This window comes from Chelon labrosus, assembly GCF_963514085.1.
Source record: "Chelon labrosus genome assembly, chromosome: 14".
NCBI classification, from domain to species: domain Eukaryota; kingdom Metazoa; phylum Chordata; class Actinopteri; order Mugiliformes; family Mugilidae; genus Chelon; species Chelon labrosus.
The window spans coordinates 565,463-584,424 of NC_140347.1; the positions used below are offsets into that span (position 1 = coordinate 565,463).

Consider the following 18,962-nt stretch of genomic DNA (forward strand, 5'->3'; position numbering starts at 1 on the left):
CGTGGTGGCAAAGATATCAGGCGTTGTTGGTTCACCAAAGAGGCTGTGATTTCGTTTTGTTTGCACATTATACCTACAATATCATCAAGTGAAGTCTGATCATTTTGTCCATGATTCATGTGTTGCCTCCTGGTTTGTGTTACCCAAGCAGTTGGTTCATCATGCTTCAAACCTTGTGATGTTTCCACAGACTTTGGATTGGGTTGTTTATTATGGTTTGTTTGCATGTCCATTGCGTGTTTGTTATTTTGTTGCATTGAGCAATCCATTCGCTGTTGTGGTTTACCAGCTGTAGGCTTATATTCCTGTGCCATTGGGTTGAGTGTTTGTTGTGCCAGCTTCCTTTTTTCCTTTTCAAAATAAGAGTTCATACCATCTGTTGGTGCCTGAGAGCGCCTTTGTCCATCCATAGCCTCCACAACTGCCAACACCGCATCAGATGCAGCAAGTTCAGTCTCCAACTCGAGCTGTTCCTTTTTCCTTTTTATTTTTTGCTCCTGTTCGTCCAGTGCGTGTCTTTCCTTTAAGGCGGCCATTCGAGCCATCACTGCAGCCTTTTCTGCTGCTGCTTTTATTTTTACAGAGGAAGTGGTGCTTGACCTGTGACTTGTGACACTTTTATTTGAATGTTTACCCACATTAGAAATACTGTCATTTGGATTTATATCATCATTTTTAGCATCCATATCACAATTATTTTCAGTTTCAGACACCTGGTTTTCATTACGTTTCACCCATGTTTCAACATCATCAATGAATTCATTATTGAACATCATTTTAGCCTTGAACCATGTTTCATGCCTTTCTTTTTCTTCCTGTGGCAACAAAATCATTAAAGAATCATGCAAACACCTTATTTCGTCACACAATTCAATAAACCCAAGAAGAGAATTTTGTACCTCAGACATCTTAAAACTTTGCATAGAACCCTGTATCATTTTCTTTAAAGCACTTGCTTTATTTAATTTAGCCTTTCTGCCATTTTGCAGCCGGTCGATCTTATCCGCGAGTCCTTTAACAGACAACTTGACCACTCGCTGACTTGTCCGCGTGTCGCTACCGCCGGCCACAGAGTCCGCATTACCAGCAGCATCTGGCACATCAACACCTGACGACGTGTCAACGTTAACCACTAAATCCTCCATTTAAAGTCCGATCGTCTACAATATGTCAATCAAAACCCAGTCAAAAGTTGTTCCACTTCAGCAACCAATGCATTGGAATTACGCCATTATGTGTGCACACTTTTTAGATTTAGATGGCCATCTATACTAGTGGTAGCGCTACCATACCTATTTCTGAAGATCTTCATCAAAAGCTGCGGCTGGTGAAGTCTTCTCGGCGCCCTCACCCGCGTCTCCACTCCCGGCGTCTCCTCACCTGGTTCCCCTCACCGGCGTCTCCACTCCCGGCGTCTCCTCACCTGGCTTCCCCTCACCGGCGTCTCCTCTCACCGCTGTCTCCAATCGGCAGGTGAGCTGGTGACATTCAGCTGATGCGCCGATTATCGCACAAAGCCTCCACCCTGGCTCTGTCTTCCTCGTGTCCACCATTTACCGCGACAAAAATCCAGTATATTGTTGTCAACCATTCAGACAACAGTTTTTGACTTGAATTGTAGAGGCTAAGCCAATGCTTTAAGCCACTGAGGCATTTCAACAGGAAACATTCTTGACGCGCTTACTTTCCACGACTGATGAATGAAAGTCCACTTGATTTTCAGTTGCGATGCACAAAATCCATTTATTTCGTATCTTAAACTTGAAGATCACACTTTAATCAAGCAAAACATGCGTCGAGCACAATAGCTGAATAGCGGTCAAAAACTGTTTTTCCTCTTCCGATTGGGAACACCTGCCTAGACACAAAGGTTCCTAGGTTATATAGGCAAGACCGCCAATTACCATCAGACTCACTACAAACAGTCAACATCACCATAATCTGCTCTTACATGGGCTTTTCAAGTTAAAATATTCTACAAGATTTTACCAACAAAGAAAATGCTAAAGATATGGAGAATAACTGAAGATAGTATGTGTAGATACTGTGGTGAAGAAGAGGAAGACACCTTGCATTTGTTTTGGTACTGTCCAGATGTCATGCTCTTTTGGCGTAAGGTGGCAGCTTGGCTGTCTGAGCAAGGACTTGACTTACCAATAACAATAATCAATATAATTTGGGGTTTGCATGAAGAAAAAAATATGTTGTTAAACATTATGGTGCTCCTTGGAAAATTTTTTATTTTCAAAAAAGAAAAATGTGTTACATTGGAACCATTCATCATGTTTCTAAAACATTATTAGTTAATGACAAAAAATCAGTTGCTGCCTGCCTTCTAAAACTTACTATTTAGCGATCTAAATCCATTATGTGACTCGTTAATGCTGCGGCTGAACGACAGTCTGCAACGCACACTTGGCGTCATTGGATTTCACACACGTGTAAAAGAAAAGCTAACTTTTATGCACAAGCTACGTTTGATACTTTTTCTCCATGTCTAAATGTTCACTCCTCGCAAGTCTAACTTACATTTTACAATGCAGGGACTGTAATTAGAGATATGCTAGTTATAAATACAGTAATCATTACAGTACTTTATTTAGGCAGAATAAGTTCGTTGTGGTTTCCAAGCTCATTAATGTTAACGTTAGCGGTCTTCCACTGATAGTGGCATTAGCTAGCTTTGTGGTTAGCTAGTCTATGATGAGCCATAATTTAGCAATGGATAACGTCATACTGCAAATTGTAAAACATACATTTTCAATATAACAGGCCAAGGAGAGATGATACGTCTCATTGCTATAACTGTCACGCTATTAAAGAAATACTTCAGTCACATTGTCAAAAGTTAAAAGGACAGTCAGTCAACTACACTGTAACAACGTAACGTAATTAGCTAAGATTCTTAAAGACATTCAACCAAGGAAGTGGAGTATCAAAAATACTTTCCCAAAAGTCTTGAAAATAATATGGAGAAACTGCAGTGTTTTTAAAGGATGAAAAGAAGCTGTACATATCAAAATTTACTTTTCTATGCCCCAACCATTTATAATTTTTAATAGCCGGACGGCAGACACCTAAGTTTGCATTTAAATTAAGTAGTTTTTTTTTCCAAGTTGAAGGGATTGCTGATAACAACTGCAGATACTGTAGTTTTGGACAAAAGTCTCCATATATCGAAATAAAGGATTCATAGTTACGAAGACTGTGGAGACTGTGGAGATGACAGTGGACTTTAGGAAGAGACCCACATCAACATCTCCTCTCACCATTCTAAACAGGACAGTTCCAACTGCAGACTCATTCAGGTTCCTCGGGTCCACAATTTCACGAGACCTGAAGTGGACCTCCCACATTGACTCCATTAGGAAGAAGGCCCAGCAGAGGTTGTTCTTTCTGCGTCAGCTCAGGAAGTTCAACCTGCCTCAGGAGCTGCTGACCATCTTCTACACAGCTATAGTCCAGTCTGTCCTGACCACATCCATCACTGTCTGGTTTGGATCCGCCACCAGGCAAGACAGGGACAGACTGCAGAGAACAGTCAGGTCTGCAGAGAGGATCATTGGTACCGATCTTCCCTCCATTCAGGACCTGTACCGGTCCAGGGTCAGGAAGCGGGCCAGAAAAATCACCACAGACCCCTCACACCCTGGCCACAATCTGTTCAGACTCCTCCCCTCAGGTCGGCGTTACAGAGCGGTGTACGCCAAAACCACCCGACACAAGGACAGTTTCTTCCCCTGGGCTGTCGCTCTGTTGAACTCTGAGTAGTCACAGAGTGTGAGTCCATACACATGATCAATAAACTATTTTTGTATATACTCACTGTACAATAACCCCAGTTTGGTGTATATATTATCCTGTTTTTATGTGTACAATTTGAAGATTTATTTTATTTTTATCTTATTTATCTTATTTTTTATTTTTTTTTTATTTTTATCTTATTTATGATGCTTGAGTACTAGAGAGGAAGGTGCCGGAGTCAAATTCCTTGTATGTGTCATACTTGGCCAATAAAGCTGATTCTGATTCTGATTCTGATTCTGAAGTTCTCCTTTATCATTCAATATATCACTTACAAAAAGTACATTGTTATCTAAAAATGGCTGCCAATATACAGGTTCTTTGTCTATGCAAATATTGGAGTTAAGCCACAATAACTGCTGTTTAATCTCCAATATATCATTTGGCATAGAAAACTGAAAGCAAAACCACATAGACAAAGAGTTTCTGAAAAAAGGGGAGAGATTAGGAAAAAACTGGTTCAAGCCTACTTTTGATTTCTGGCCTAGTTGGAAAAAATGATATAATTTACCTATTGATGTGCCACATTGAGCTATAAATAATTTAGATGAAAACCAGTGTTGGTTATTATATAATCGTTGGATCCAAGCACCTTTTAAGGCTATATCAAGTGTCGCAAGATTCTTCAGCCCTAAACCTCCATTGTCACGTGTATTGTACACATATGTGCGTTTTATTTTATCAGTTTTACCATTCCACATAAAACTGAATATTACTTTTTCATATGTTTTTATAAACATTGTATCAGGTGAAGGTAAGGCTTGCAGTAAGTATGTAAATTGTGAAAGTATTAATGAGTTAATTACTGTTACTTTTCCAAATATCGAGAGATATTTACCTCTCCAGGCCTGAGAATTTTATTCATTTTCTGAAGTTTTAGCTCAAAATTGATCTGTACAAGGAGCTTTTTATCTACAGGTATATGTATTCCTAAAAGATTAACAGGGCCATCAGAACATTTAATAGGCACCTTACAGGAAATTTGATCTAAACCTTTCAACGATCCAATTCTAAGAATAGAGCATTTGTCATAATTTGGCTTTAATCCAGAAAGTAAAGCAAAGGAATCCAGTTCTGCAATAAGGGAGTTTAATGACAGAACATCTGGTTTTAAAAAAAAGGAAGCATCATCTGCGTAAAAGGAAGACTTTGATTCTAACCCATTTATGTCTAATCCTTTAATAGCTTTATTATTTCTTATTCTAATGGCCAGCATTTCAATCGAAAGATTAAACAGATACGCTGAAAGGGGGCAGCCTTGCCTCACTCCTTTGGATAGGGTAATTGTATCAGAAATGTGCCCATTGTTAATTATTTTACTACAAGGATTTTGATACAACACATGAGTCCATTTAATAAAACTCTCACCAAAATTATAAATATTTAGACATTGATATATAAAATTCCAATTTATTGTATCAAATGCCTTCTCAAAGTCAGCTATAAATATCAGGCCGGGCAAATTTTCTTTATCATAATAATCCATTATTTCAAGGAGGCGTCTGATGTTATCGCCTATGAAGCGTTTTTTAAAAAAACAGTTTGATCTGAATGTATTAAGTCCTGAATTACTTTTTTTAGTCTAAGTGCTAAACATTTGGCCAAAATACGAGTATCACAACATAAGAGTGTTAGAGGTCTCCAATTTTTTAACTTCACAGGGTCTTTTTCCTGGCCCTCTGCATCATGTTTCAAAAGTAATGAAATTAAACCTTCTTTCTGAGAATTTGATTGACAACCAATCTCAAAAGAGAAATTGTAGCATGCCAGCAAAGGAACTTTGATTTCTATAAAGAATGTTTTGTATACCTCCACCGGTATTCCATCTAGACCTGGTGCTTTCCCATTTTCAAAGGAACAAATGGCATCATATAACTCTTCCTCAGTAATAAGACCTTCACATAGTTTTTGTTGAGCACTGGTAAGTTCAGGGTTGGGAAAACATTTCCATATGCTCAGCTAATGTAAGATGAGATGAATGAGGTGTGTCTTCATTAAAAATCCCATTATAATACTCCATCAATGTTTTTAGAATGCCATTAGTTGAAATAACATTCGTTCCATCATCTTTCAAAATTTTTGATATATTCTTTCTGGGATAATTTCTATTTTGAAGTTGCAAAAAACACTTATTACATTTTTCACCCTGTTCCATCCATTTAGCTTTACTTCTATATATAATTCCTTTGATTTTATTCTGATAGAATCTCTCTAATTCTTTTTCTTTATCGTCTAATATTTGGAGATCTTGTTCAATGCAATCAGATCTATTTGCATCCAAGCGATTTTTAATGTTTAGCACCTCATTTAATAGAATTCTTTCTCTGTTACAGGTTTGTTTATGCTTCCATGAGGAGAATTTTATAGCATGGCCTCGAAAAGCACATTTAAATGCATCCCATACATTGTGTGGATTTGCTGAGCCAGTGTTAAAAAGAAAAAAATCTGAGATAAATTGCTTCGTTTTAACAATGAAATTTCCATCTTCTAACAATGATTGATTAAATTTCCAATAGCCTTTACCCCTGTCAATGTCAGCAAACTTAAATTTTAATATAATAAGATGATGATCAGATCTAAATCTTTCAGCAATTGTTACTTGAGTAACTTTTGCTATAAGAGAGAAAGAAATCAAGAAAAAATCTATTCTACTTGCAGAAACATTCCGCCGCCAAGTATATCTAATTAAATCCGGATTTTTTAATCTCCAAACATCAATAAGATCCATTGCAGACATCATAGACGTAAGAGCATGTCTTTTCTGTCCATGACAGTCCCTGGCCTCTCCGGCCCTGTCTTTGGAGGGCTGGAGGGCAATATTATAATCTCCAGCTTGAATTACAGGAATATCATAATTTCGAATCATGTTATAAACAGTATCAAAGAAAGTTGGATCATTATCATTTGGAGCATAAATATTGAGCAAACAGAAACGTCTACTTTCAATTTCAACATCTAAAATGATTATACGACCATCCATATCCCGTTCTATTTTATGCACACAAGTTTCAAGATGCTCTCTAAACAATATCAACACTCCTTTCTGGTTTCTTGCTCCATGATTAAAGTAAATAGACCCCTTCCATTCTCGCCTCCATTTTTCTTCAACATCCTGAGTAGAATGGCATTCTTGTAAACAAATTATATCCAAGTCCTTTTTTTCAGCTAACCAAGTAAATATTTCAGTTCTTTTCATATCATTAGCCAGTCCATTACAATTATAACTGGCAATACATAGGGATTCAGGACTCATAATGCTTTAACTCATTAAATAACTTTCCTGCCAATGGGAGTTTATTAATCTTAGTGGCCTTATTCTGAAAGCAAAATGTTATGTATGCAGAAACACACAAAAAACAAAACAAAAAAAACAACAAAAAGAAATTAAAAGGAACATACCATATAATTGACATATTAAAAGACCACAAAGTAGGCTATGTCAGTGGCAACAACAACAGAACTTATTCTAGGGAGATCAATTCAAATTCATTTTGATTCATCTTAATTATCATCATCATCACTCGGCTCCAATAAAAAGAGCCATGGTGTGATTGTTATGTCTTTGTATAATTCGCCGTCGATATATAGTTTATCAGCAACAAGTCTTACCCTGCCCTTTTCTTTTTTGTCCTTTTTCTCTTCTTTGAATATGGGAAGTAGTGCTTTACGTCTGTCCACAATCTCCACAGGGTACTGCTGGTTAATGCCAAAGTTTTTTCCCTTAAGCTTTGGCCCTAGTCCGAAGACCATCTCTCTGTACGTTTACTGCTCGAAGCAGGCGATGATGGCTCTTGGTTTGGCCTGCTCCTTCGCCGCAACGTTCGAATAGGATCTTTTCTTGGGTCTTGCCGGGCCGAGTCTATGCACTCTGAGGAAAGTAATCCGCTGAACAATCTCCTCTTTGATACCCAGCTCGTTGGTAAAAAAGGCTTTGAGAACATCGCTCACATTCTCATCCTTCTTCTCGGGGATACCGCTGAATATCAAGTTGTCTCTCATTGAGCGCGCGGTCATCTCCAGCATTTTCTCCTTCAGTTTGATGTTTTCCCTGGTAACATCTCTGACAGACCTCTGCACCTTCTTAACTTTTTCTTTCACAGACTCCAGATCCTTGCGTGTCTGCTCCAGTGATATCCCATTTGCAACCACAGTCTCTTTTAAATCTTTGATATCGTCCGACATTGAGTCCAACTTGTCAAGTTTCTTTAATTTCTCATTTATATCGCACAAGATTCCTTCCATATCGGGCGTAAGTGAAAAAGAATTATCCGGACTGCTGTCTAATTCCAAGTTAAGACGTTTGTTTGGGGGCTCAAATCTTTTTTTCTTTGAAACTCCCGGCGTCTTTGTTGCGTCGGTCGCCATCAATCAAAGGAAACAAACAGATCAAAAGTATACCACTGGAGCGTAACGCCAACTTAACTTTGGCCCATTCAAAATCAAAAATGTTTCTTAATTGAATTCTACCTTCAATCCGCGAAAAATACATATAATTCTCCCGTATTTTAATAAAGTTTGCCACCCGACATCACCTGCTGCTCACTTACTCGCGCATGCGCACACACATCAAAATCCTTTATCGGTCGGGCTCTAGCAGGGAGTGTCGTCTTGTTGGTGGTGTCTGCGTTGCTCCTCTCAAAGTGAGCGTAGAAGTTGTTAAGCTCGTTCAGGAAGGAGATGTCCATGGCTGAGGGGGTGGGGTGATGGCCTGGATGCCTTGCCACATGCGTCTGGGGTCTAAGTTGGAGAAGTGACCCTCTATCCTCAGCTTGTAGCAGTGCTTGGCCTTTTTGATGCCCCTCCTCAGGTTTGCCCTGGATGTGCTGTAGGCCTGTGCGTCCCCTGATCTGAAGGCAGTGTTACGGCCTTCAGCAGGAGCCGCACCATCTTGTTCATCCATGGCTTCTGGTTGGGGTACGTGGTGATCTACTTCTCTGTCATGACGTCATCGATGATGGTGGTGATGTAGTCCATAACAGAGGAGGCATAATTGTCAATGTCCAAGTGTGAGCCACAGGTGGCCTGAGAAGCAAACATACTCCAGTCCGTGTGTTGAAACCTGTCCTGGAGTACAGAGTCTGTCCCTGCTGGTCACACCTTGATGGTCCTCACTGATGGCCTGACACGGTTGATGAGGGGTGAACATTTGGGGGTGAGGAACAAAGAAAGGTGATCTGACTGTCCGATGTGGGGGAGGGGGGTCGCGGTGTAAGCACCAGCCATGTTTGTTTAAACATGGTCCAAAATCTTGTTTCCTCTGGCGTGGCAGGAAACATGCTAGTGGAATTGGGGAGCACAGTCTTTAAGTTTGAGTGATTTAAATCACCCGCAACAATAAAAGCAGCCTCCAGGTGATCAATCTGTTGTTAACTAATGGCCGCATAAAGTTCGTTCATTGCGAGCTTAGCATTAGCATCCGATGGAACATAAGCAGCAGTGATGATGGTGGATGTGAATTCCCGTGGTAGATAGAAAGGTCTACACTTAACCATGAGAAACTCCAGGTCAGCTGAGCAGTGGCTTCCAAGAGTAACAGACTCCGTACACTAGTGCTGGGCGATTTGGCTGAAAAATGTATCTCGATATAAGTGTTTCATATCAGTCGATATCGATAATTATTGATTCATTTTTTTAACCTTTTCTTCCCAGACTTCTCAACTGTGCTGAGGGGGAGCATGTCCTTCTCTAAATGATACGCCACTGCATCCGTTATTTCTTTATATCGCTTTGATGTTTTGTCGTATGGCTCTGCTGCCGTGTACCTCTAGATCAGATGTTGAGCTAGACTTTTTCGTTGTCTGTCATTTTGACTGACAGGTCATGAATATCCCATCATAACCCATTTTTACCCGTCACTTTAATGTTTTTAAAATGATAACAATGACTTATTCAATAGCATTTAATTTTCATTCATTTTTAATTAATATAGCGGTGGAAAAAAAGATTCGGCTCATATAACCGGCCATCAAAGACGACTCAAGAATCATGAATCTAGAGTCTATTTAACCGGCTCAGTTGAGTCCTACCACGTTTGATTGATATATAATAAATAAACTGCTCCATTCAAACATCTCACATCTCACTTGGCAGAGAAACAAAACATACTACCTGACTTGACCACTAGCAAACTAAGGCACTCAGACACTCACTCACTTAGCACAATACGCAGAGAAACTAAACTTAACTGACACATAACTGCTGCTCATAGATCCCTGCTTAACCGAGTCAGCAGCCACTCACTCGGCCGGCAGATAAACAAAACTTAACCGACTCTTAACCGACTCTTACACTACTAATCAAGAGAGACGAGCCAATTAATATGTTCACTCGGTCTGACTCTTGTCTGACTTAAAATAACTAAAATATTGCCAAACTGGTGACGTGACCTTTCCTTTTTTATCTACAATTTCCTCTCACGCTGTCGCACTCATATTCTCCTTTCACTCCACACTGTTCTTTGTTGTTGTTGTTGCTGATGCCACCAACCTGGCTTAGCTGGGCCGTGATAGGTCGAGAGGCTAAAGCCCTTCCTCTGCCTACATCCCCCAGAATGACTTGCAGTTCTGGCTCAGGGTTTTCTTTCTATTTTTCTCTAACTAGTGAAATTATCGAACACTCTATAGAACGTAGTTTCTATTGATACCGATCACGTGTGTATCGCGATAGATATCGTTATCGTTTTATCGCCCAGCCCTACCGTACACCAAGCTTTGTTGACATAAATGCACAAACCTCCGCCACTGGTCTTGCTGGAGTCATCAGCTGATCTATCCGCCCGGTGTGTGTAGTGGGCGGATGAATTTGTGTCTACTTCAGGTAGTATGTAAAAACATTAAAGGAATAAACTCAATATTTTGACTGTCACACATTTGAGGTCATGTACACCACTTTGAGATGAAACGTCATCTTGAGATTTTAGATTCTGAGGTTATTGCACCAAATCTAAGGACTATAATAAATATATTGTTGATTCCAGACTTGGAACACAATTTAAAATATAACCCTGTGTTGAGTAGATGAGATCCTTTATAACGTACCATTCACTCAGAACAGTTTTTAAGGAACATGTCAGACTGTTAAACTCTTTTTCTTGTTTTTGTAGGAAATCAAGACTCTCCTGTGTCCAGCTGTGTCCATGGAGACTGATCAGTCTAAGAGTCGACCTGTTGACTTGAAACATGGACAGAAGTCAGCTGATCAGAGGTAAGAAAACTGAAGGTACATAAAGTATCACACACATTTTAGCATCAGGTCTGAACTGAGACCACAGTGCACTCAACACTACAACCAGAATAATACCTTATAGTACTATCTGGTGTTGATCTAACTGGAAGTCTTAATGTGTCCTTAATCTGGACATCACCTTCATCCATTCATCCATTTTTGTGCACTCATGAGACCAAAGCTAACGAAGGTATTCCATGGTAATATCTCTGGTTATAAAGTAAAACCTTTAAAATCTTCACTAATGTTGCTCAATGAGAAAGAAAGACAAGATATAAATGATATGTTTTCAAGATCTATGTCTAATTTCACATAGTTGGATGTAAAAACTTCAATTAGAGGAAATAGCACCAAGCAGTGGTGGATCCACAGGAAGAAGGCTCCATGTTGTTTAGTAATACCCTAGATACAAGTCAGACCACTCCTCTCTGCACTGAACAACAACTTTGTTTGGGTTTTAATTTTGACCAAGGACTCGTCCACATATCTGAACCAGGAGTTGTTCCTTTCAAGGAGCTCAATGATCTGCTTTCCATCCTCTCTGTGGATAGAAAGGCCTCAATAGTGACATTATAGAAAACATGACACAGCCGAGCCTTGGCTTGTAAAAACCTTGATTATATAGAAATATGTGGTAGCTAAGTCAAGAAGGACACATGTATGGTTGGAGTGATGTCAACTGTAGAAAATGTTGTCTTCTTCTTGGAGAGAATTCTAAATTAAATTTTATTTAACTAAATGAGTCAAAGATGAGTCTTGAGGACATATTATATCCTGTGTTTGTAGGAGGATCCATCAACAGAAACGGGATTCTCCTGAATACAGCTGTGTGTCCATGAAGAGTGATCAGTCCAGAGGTGAACCTCTTAACTTCAAACATGGACAACAGTCTGATGATCCAGGGTAAGAAAGAATGAGTTTTCTGTTTTCTGTGCCACTTTCTTTTCTCTGGCACAGAGCTCTTGCCCTCTAATTTCCTATCTACTACTAGTCATACAATTCTGTGCTATTACTATGTAGAATGTTTACTGCTGTGTCTTCCCCCCTCTTCTTGTGAGTATCTCTGGCCTGGAGTGGTGTGTTTCCCGTAGAGCTCTATACTACATCTGTTGTCGTGGTCTCATCAACCTGCCCAGTCTTCATGGAATCCTGCAGTTATTCCCTCCTACCTGAATGAACAATTCTCCAACCTGCCTATGATTCCTCTTACATTTTCAAACTGTCATGTAACATCATCAGTTTGTATCATAAGATTCCACATTTACGCTTTAGTCAGATATGTGTAATCAGACCACATTCAGTAATCAGAGCAGTGTTTGTTGTTCTCATCTTGTGTTTGTGGCATCAATAAAATGATGATCATCACCAAAGTGTGTTTGTTAAAGAAGTTAGTTTGAATCAAAGATGTTTCTCCACAGACTTCAGCAGCAGATCTCAGTGGTTTCCAGTGATCATCATCACAAAGACCTGGACTCCATATTCATGGTGAGTAAATGTTCAATCACAGCTACTACTGCTAACCTCAACAACCACAAACTAGCATTCTGGTTGGAGAAGTCTTCATGTTGAATGCTGTCAACAAGCAGCCTTTCAGATCAACATGATTGTGTTCTGATCATTTAAGTTGGATTATTATTCTGTTCCAGCTGCTGGAGGAGAACATGATCAGTTTTATGAAGAACGAGCTGAAGAAGATCCAGAAGGTTCTGAGTCCAGATTACTCAGAATGCTTAGAGAGTCAGAGGGAGGATGAGGAGGTGTTGGAGGGTGAGGATGAAGAGCAGAAGAGGAACAGCAGAGATTTATTTGTGAAGATCACAGTGAACTTCCTGAGGAGAATGAGGCAGGGGGAGCTGGCTGACTGTCTGCAGAGCAGTAAGATGATTTAACAGCTTTAACTTGATGGAAAGAGGAAATGGAGGAAACATGGGAGAAGTTTCTATTTCTAGACTCTGATGTTTATATGATGAAAACATCTGAATCACATCTATGAATTCTTCTGGACTGAAAACAGTCACATGTGAATGTTATTAAAATGAATGAGTTCACTGATTCATTATATTTCTTGTTCATTCAGGAACTCCTGCTGCAGAGTGTGGACGTAAAGTTAAATCTACTCTGAAGGAGAAGTTCCAGTGTGTGTTTGAGGGGATTGCTAAAGCAGGAAACTCAACTCTTCTGAATGAGATCTACACAGAGCTCTACATCACAGAGGGAGGGACTGCAGAGGTCAATGATGAACATGAGGTCAGACAGATTGAAACAGCATCCAGGAAACCACACAGACCAGAAACAAGCATCAGACAAGAAGACCTCTTTAAAGCCTCACCTGGAAGACATGGACCAATCAGAAGAGTGATGACAAAGGGAGTGGCTGGCATTGGGAAAACAGTCTTAACACAGAAGTTCACTCTGGACTGGGCTGAAGACAAAGCCAACCAGGACATCCTCTTCATATTTCCATTGACTTTCAGAGAGCTGAATGTGTTGAAAGAGAGAAAGTTCAGCTTGGTGGAACTTGTTCATCACTTCTTTACTGAAACCAAAGAAGCAGGAATCTGCAGCTTTGAAGAGTTCCAGGTTGTGTTCATCTTTGACGGTCTGGATGAGTGTCGACTTCCTCTGGACTTCCACAGCACTGAGATCCTGACTGATGTTACAGAGTCCACCTCAGTGGATGTGCTGCTGACAAACCTCATCAGGGGGAAACTGCTTCCCTCTGCTCGCCTCTGGATAACCACACGACCTGCAGCAGCCAATCAGATCCCTCCTTACTGTGTTGACATGGTGACAGAGGTCAGAGGGTTCACTGACCCCCAGAAGAAGAAGTACTTCAGGAAGAGATTCAGAGATAAGGAGCAGGCCAGCAGGATCATCTCCCACATCAAGACATCACGAAGCCTCCACATCATGTGTCACATCCCAGTCTTCTGCTGGATCACTGCTACAGTTCTGGAGGATGTGTTGGAAACCAGAGAGGGAGGAGAGCTGCCCAAGACCCTGACTGAGATGTACATCCACTTCCTGGTGGTTCAGACCAAAGTGAAGAAGGTCAAGTATGATGGAGGAGCTGAGACAGATCCACACTGGAGTCCAGAGAGCAGGAAGATGATTAAGTCTCTGGGAAAACTGGCTTTTGATCAGCTGCTGAAAGGAAACCTGATCTTCTATGAATCAGACCTGACAGAGTGTGGCATCGATATCAGAGCAGCCTCAGTGTACTCAGGAGTGTTCACACAGATCTTTAAAGAGGAGAGAGGACTGTACCAGGACAAGGTGTTCTGCTTCATCCATCTGAGCGTTCAGGAGTTTCTGGCTGCTCTTCATGTCCATCTGACCTTCATCAACTCTGATGTCAACCTGATGGAAGAACAACAAACAACATCTCTGAAGTCTAAAATCTTTAGAGACAAACCTGAACTAACACGTCTCCATCAGAGTGCTGTGGACAAGGCCTTACAGAGTCCAAATGGACACCTGGACTTGTTCCTCCGCTTCCTCCTGGGTCTTTCACTGCAGACCAATCAGACTCTCCTACGAGGCCTGCTGACACAGACAGGAAATAGCTCACTGACCAATCAGAAAACAGTCCAGTACATTAAGGAGAAGATCAGTGAGAATCTGTCTGCAGAGAGAAGCATCAATCTGTTCCACTGTCTGAATGAACTGAATGATGGTTCTCTAGTGGAGGAGATCCAACAGTCCCTGAGATCAGGAAGTCTCTCCACAGATGAACTGTCTCCTGCTCAGTGGTCAGCTCTGGTCTTCATCTTACTGTCATCAGAAGAAGATCTGGATGTGTTTGACCTGAAGAAATACTCTGCTTCAGAGGAGGCTCTTCTGAGGCTGCTGCCAGTGGTCAAAGCCTCCAACAAAGCTCTGTAGGTGGATTTAGGAACTATTTGGAACATGATTAATTTAGTAAATGACAAATAAAACATTTGATGTTGATTCTTCTTCAGGCTGAGCAGTTGTAACCTCTCAGAGAGAAGCTGTGAAGCTCTGTCATCAGTTCTCAGCTCCCAGTCCTCCAGTCTGAGAGAGCTGGACCTGAGTAACAACAACCTGCAGGATTCAGGAGTGAAGCTGCTGTCTGCTGGACTGGAGAGTCCTCACTGTAAACTGGAAACTCTCAGGTCAGGATACAGCTGGTTGTTGATTAGTTAAATCGTGATTTAGGTTCATGTTGGTGCAGAAGTTCAACATCTGGAGGATTTTCCTTCTTCTTCTTGAGTTTCTGATATTTTTCTATCTCCAGTCTGTCAGGTTGTCTGATCACAGAGGAAGGCTGTTCTTCTCTGGCCTCAGCTCTGAGCTCCAACCCCTCCCATCTGAGAGAGCTGGACCTGAGTAACAACAACCTGCAGGATTCAGGGGTGAAGCTGCTGTCTTCTGGACTGGAGAGTCCTCACTGTAAACTGGAAACTCTCAGGTTGGTATTAAGATACTGATTCATAAATTTCATTTCAAATGTTGGTTATTTGGATGGTATTAATACATAAAACCTATTAAACATGGATTTAGGTTACTACTTCATTATTTGGATTCCACAGATCTAGTATGAAGTTATTGTAGATCTGAATCTGAAAGAACTGAGGGTTGGAGACTGTTCCAGATATTGTTCTTCCAGGTGATTCAGGTTAGCTAGCATAGATGCTATCTCACTGAAGGAAAACTCTTCAAGGATCAGATGAAGTTAGAACAGTACAGTGACTGTTTACAGGCTGCAACAGTCTGAACACTGCTCACAGCTGTGGACTATGAACGCACCATGATTGATGTCAGGTTGGTTAGTACAGCGTGTGGTTCCTTCATAAGAACACTCACATAATATCACTGAAATTAATGTGGAAAGAGGGATATTGATAGAAACAATGACAACACTGAGACAGAGTCGGTTTGTTGATCAGAAATCAAAGTTAAAGACTTAAAGTGTTAAGTCTAGTTAAAACCTACTTTCAGCTTTGGTTGAATTATATATAACTTGATACAAAATGTATTGAACAGAAGACAAACTGAATCAAATCAGTTTTTGTGTGATCAGTGTTTACAGCACTTGTGCTCAGTTTCTCAGTAACTTATCAAGTTGGTTGCTTTAGCATCTTAGAGAACGTTTCCACTGTTCTTCTGTGGATTCTGTCTGTCTCAGTGTCTTCTGACTCTTCATGTTATCCAGACTGACTCCAGGACTCCTAGTTTTTGTTGTTGTTGAAGATACTTCTTTATGACTCTGAATGTTTAGGCTCTCTTTCTGGCTGTGTACGTTTAATGTTTCAGGCTGAGCAACAACAACCTGCAGGATTCAGGAGTGAAGCTGCTGTCTGCTGGACTGGAGAGTCCTCACTGTAAACTGGAAACTCTCAGGTCAGGATACAGCTGGTTGTTGATCAGTTAAATCCTGATTTAGGTTCATGTTGGTGCAGAAGTTCAACATCTGGAGGATTTTCCTTCTTCTTCTTGAGTTTCTGATATTTTTCTATCTCCAGTCTGTCAGGTTGTCTGATCACAGAGGAAGGCTGTTCTTCTCTGGCCTCAGCTCTGAGCTCCAACCCCTCCCATCTGAGAGAGCTGGACCTGAGCTACAACCATCCAGGAGACAAGGGAGTGAAGCTGCTGTCTGCTGGACTGGAGGATCCACTCTGGAGACTGGACACTCTCAGGTATGGACAGACAACAGGAGCTTGTCCAATATCTAAATTCTTTGGAGTCACAGTAAATCTCAGAGGATGAACCCTCCTCTATCAGCTGGTTTACAGTTTTAGGTTTTAGTGAAATATATCAACAACTGTTGATGGATGGATTGTTGGTGTAAAGTGTAGAGAGAATAATCTTCTGTGACTGTGATTCTTCAGAGAATTTTAATATGTCCAAGACTTTGGATTCAACTTTTGTTTCTTTTAAAAGACACTTTCAACTTAAGTATTCTACATTTAAGGCAGAAAGAATGAGCAGATTTATAAACAGTGATAAAATGACATGTTACAAATAAGCTGCTGCTGAAATCCTTTATTGGTTCCTTTATTCTCTGGTAACCTCAAAGATTTATCTCAGGGTTAACTTTCAAATACAGTCTTTTCTGATATGGACTAAGCACTTTACATCATTAGATCCTCTATCTGGAATATGTAAATGAACACAATCAACTGAATGTGGAGGTTAGACTGATCTGTGAACAGTCTGAAAACTGTTTAGTTGTTGATGTGTGAATGTTGGTCAAACTGTTGATGTCAGACAGTGAAACATCAGAGACAGTCTATACTGATGAGTTTCAGTCTGTTTTTGTGTCTCACTGATAAACTGATGAACTCTGCTTCATGTTGAACAGCAGTTAGGACTCATGTTGGATAGAAAATCATTCTGACTGTGTTTCTTCCTCCAGGATGGACCATGGTGGAGAGCAGTGGTTAAAACCTGGTCTGAGGAAGTGTAAGTTTGACTAATGATGATAAAACATCAAAGTGTCAGTTTGTGCTGGACTTCTGGTTATGGCGCTGCGCTAGGTGGAAGCGTGACAGAGCTCTCCCGTGTAAAGTTTGGAGAATAACAGTCGGGTAGTCGTAAGAAATTGTGTACAGCTTTAGTGAACAGCCACTTCAGTGTCTGAAACCGCATTAATATGAACCTTATACCTGTGTAAAGAATACTCATTGAGATATGAAACGTAACCAGTTAGTGTGAGTAGTTATTTATTAGTATTTATTATCACTCTGTTTGTTTAATACAGTACAACAATAAACAAAGCTTTGCACAGTAGCAGAATGTTTACAGCATTAACAAGAAAAAAAATGGCTACAACTGCAAGTTACTTGGTGGAAGCATCAAAGAATGTCGTCTGTTTTTAAGGTGGTAAATCAGTCTATCACTCTGTTGTGACTCAGATGCTGAAGCTCGGCTTTTTCAGTTGACATGACTGCAAGACTGTCTCCCCTCTCACTCACTGTGCTCCTCTGCCCTGACTCCTACAGGCCAATAAGGCTGGTGGAGTGATTATTATTAGTGTAATTATTATTATTATTATTATCTGCTGATGATAATCATACGTGAATGAGCTCAGCTCCTGTTTCACGGTGTGCATCCATGCGTAAAGTGAGAAACACAGCTGATGCTCCAGAAGGAAGTCACCCCAAAGATATGGTAAAGAGAGTCACACTGAACTCTAGAAACAACCAGGACCTTCACAGGGGATTTCAGACTAACTAGCTATAGCTAGCTAGCTAAGTAGCAGCGTTCTTTTACAGCTGGAATGTAACTTTTGACCCCAAACAACAAAGGTAAGACGTGAGCAGAGATTGTCTGTAGTGTGTAAGCCAGGTTTTTATTTGTCAAACATGGAGCATTTCATTAATTACATGGGACTTTCTGCTGTTAGCTGGAGGCTGGAGCTAACTAACTGTTACTACCAGCAGTGATGAATACTTACTTTAATGAAAAACTTTCTTATATCCATCCATCCATTCATGTTCTTCTCCTAACGGTGTTCTGTTGGGCTCTGTGTGGCTGCGGGTACCGAGCCTCAAGCAAGGTCTCAGGGAAACGTGGACTGGATTATCAGTCATGAGGTTGTTCTGAACAAGTGGAATGGATTGATAACAAGGTACCAAAGGGGCTCTCTCTACCGTACACTACGAAGTGAAGGGAAACTGACAGAGATATGATCACATTTAAGTCCTTAATGACAGGTTATATGATTATTTATTTAAACTGATATGCTGGACGTTTTATATTGAATATGTTGGCATTTTTTTGTAAAATAAATTAATAAATTAATAAAATAAAATAATTAAAACAACACCAAACTATTTAGAGGGGCTTAAGAATATTTCAGGAGGGCTTCAGCCCCCCTAAAACAGGCCTAACGACGCCACTGATTGAAGCTCTTCCATTGGGTTCATGATTGTAAATCTGTCATGAACCTCATCACACGTCACTGGTGT

At 40.4% G+C, this 18,962-nt stretch overlaps 1 protein-coding gene across 1 annotated transcript in view; it reads left to right on the forward strand.

Annotated features, from left to right (window-relative positions):
* The window catches only part of LOC311499743 (uncharacterized protein), a 233,054-nt gene that overhangs the window by 81,678 nt on the left and 132,414 nt on the right, over positions 1 to 18,962 (forward strand). Inside the window, exons 11-13 of the mRNA XM_084560864.1 lie at positions 14,991 to 15,164; positions 15,287 to 15,460; positions 16,515 to 16,688. Of these exons, the coding sequence (XP_084416990.1) occupies positions 14,991 to 15,164; positions 15,287 to 15,460; positions 16,515 to 16,688 (522 nt within the window). The remainder of the gene's footprint in view (positions 1 to 14,990; positions 15,165 to 15,286; positions 15,461 to 16,514; positions 16,689 to 18,962) is intronic.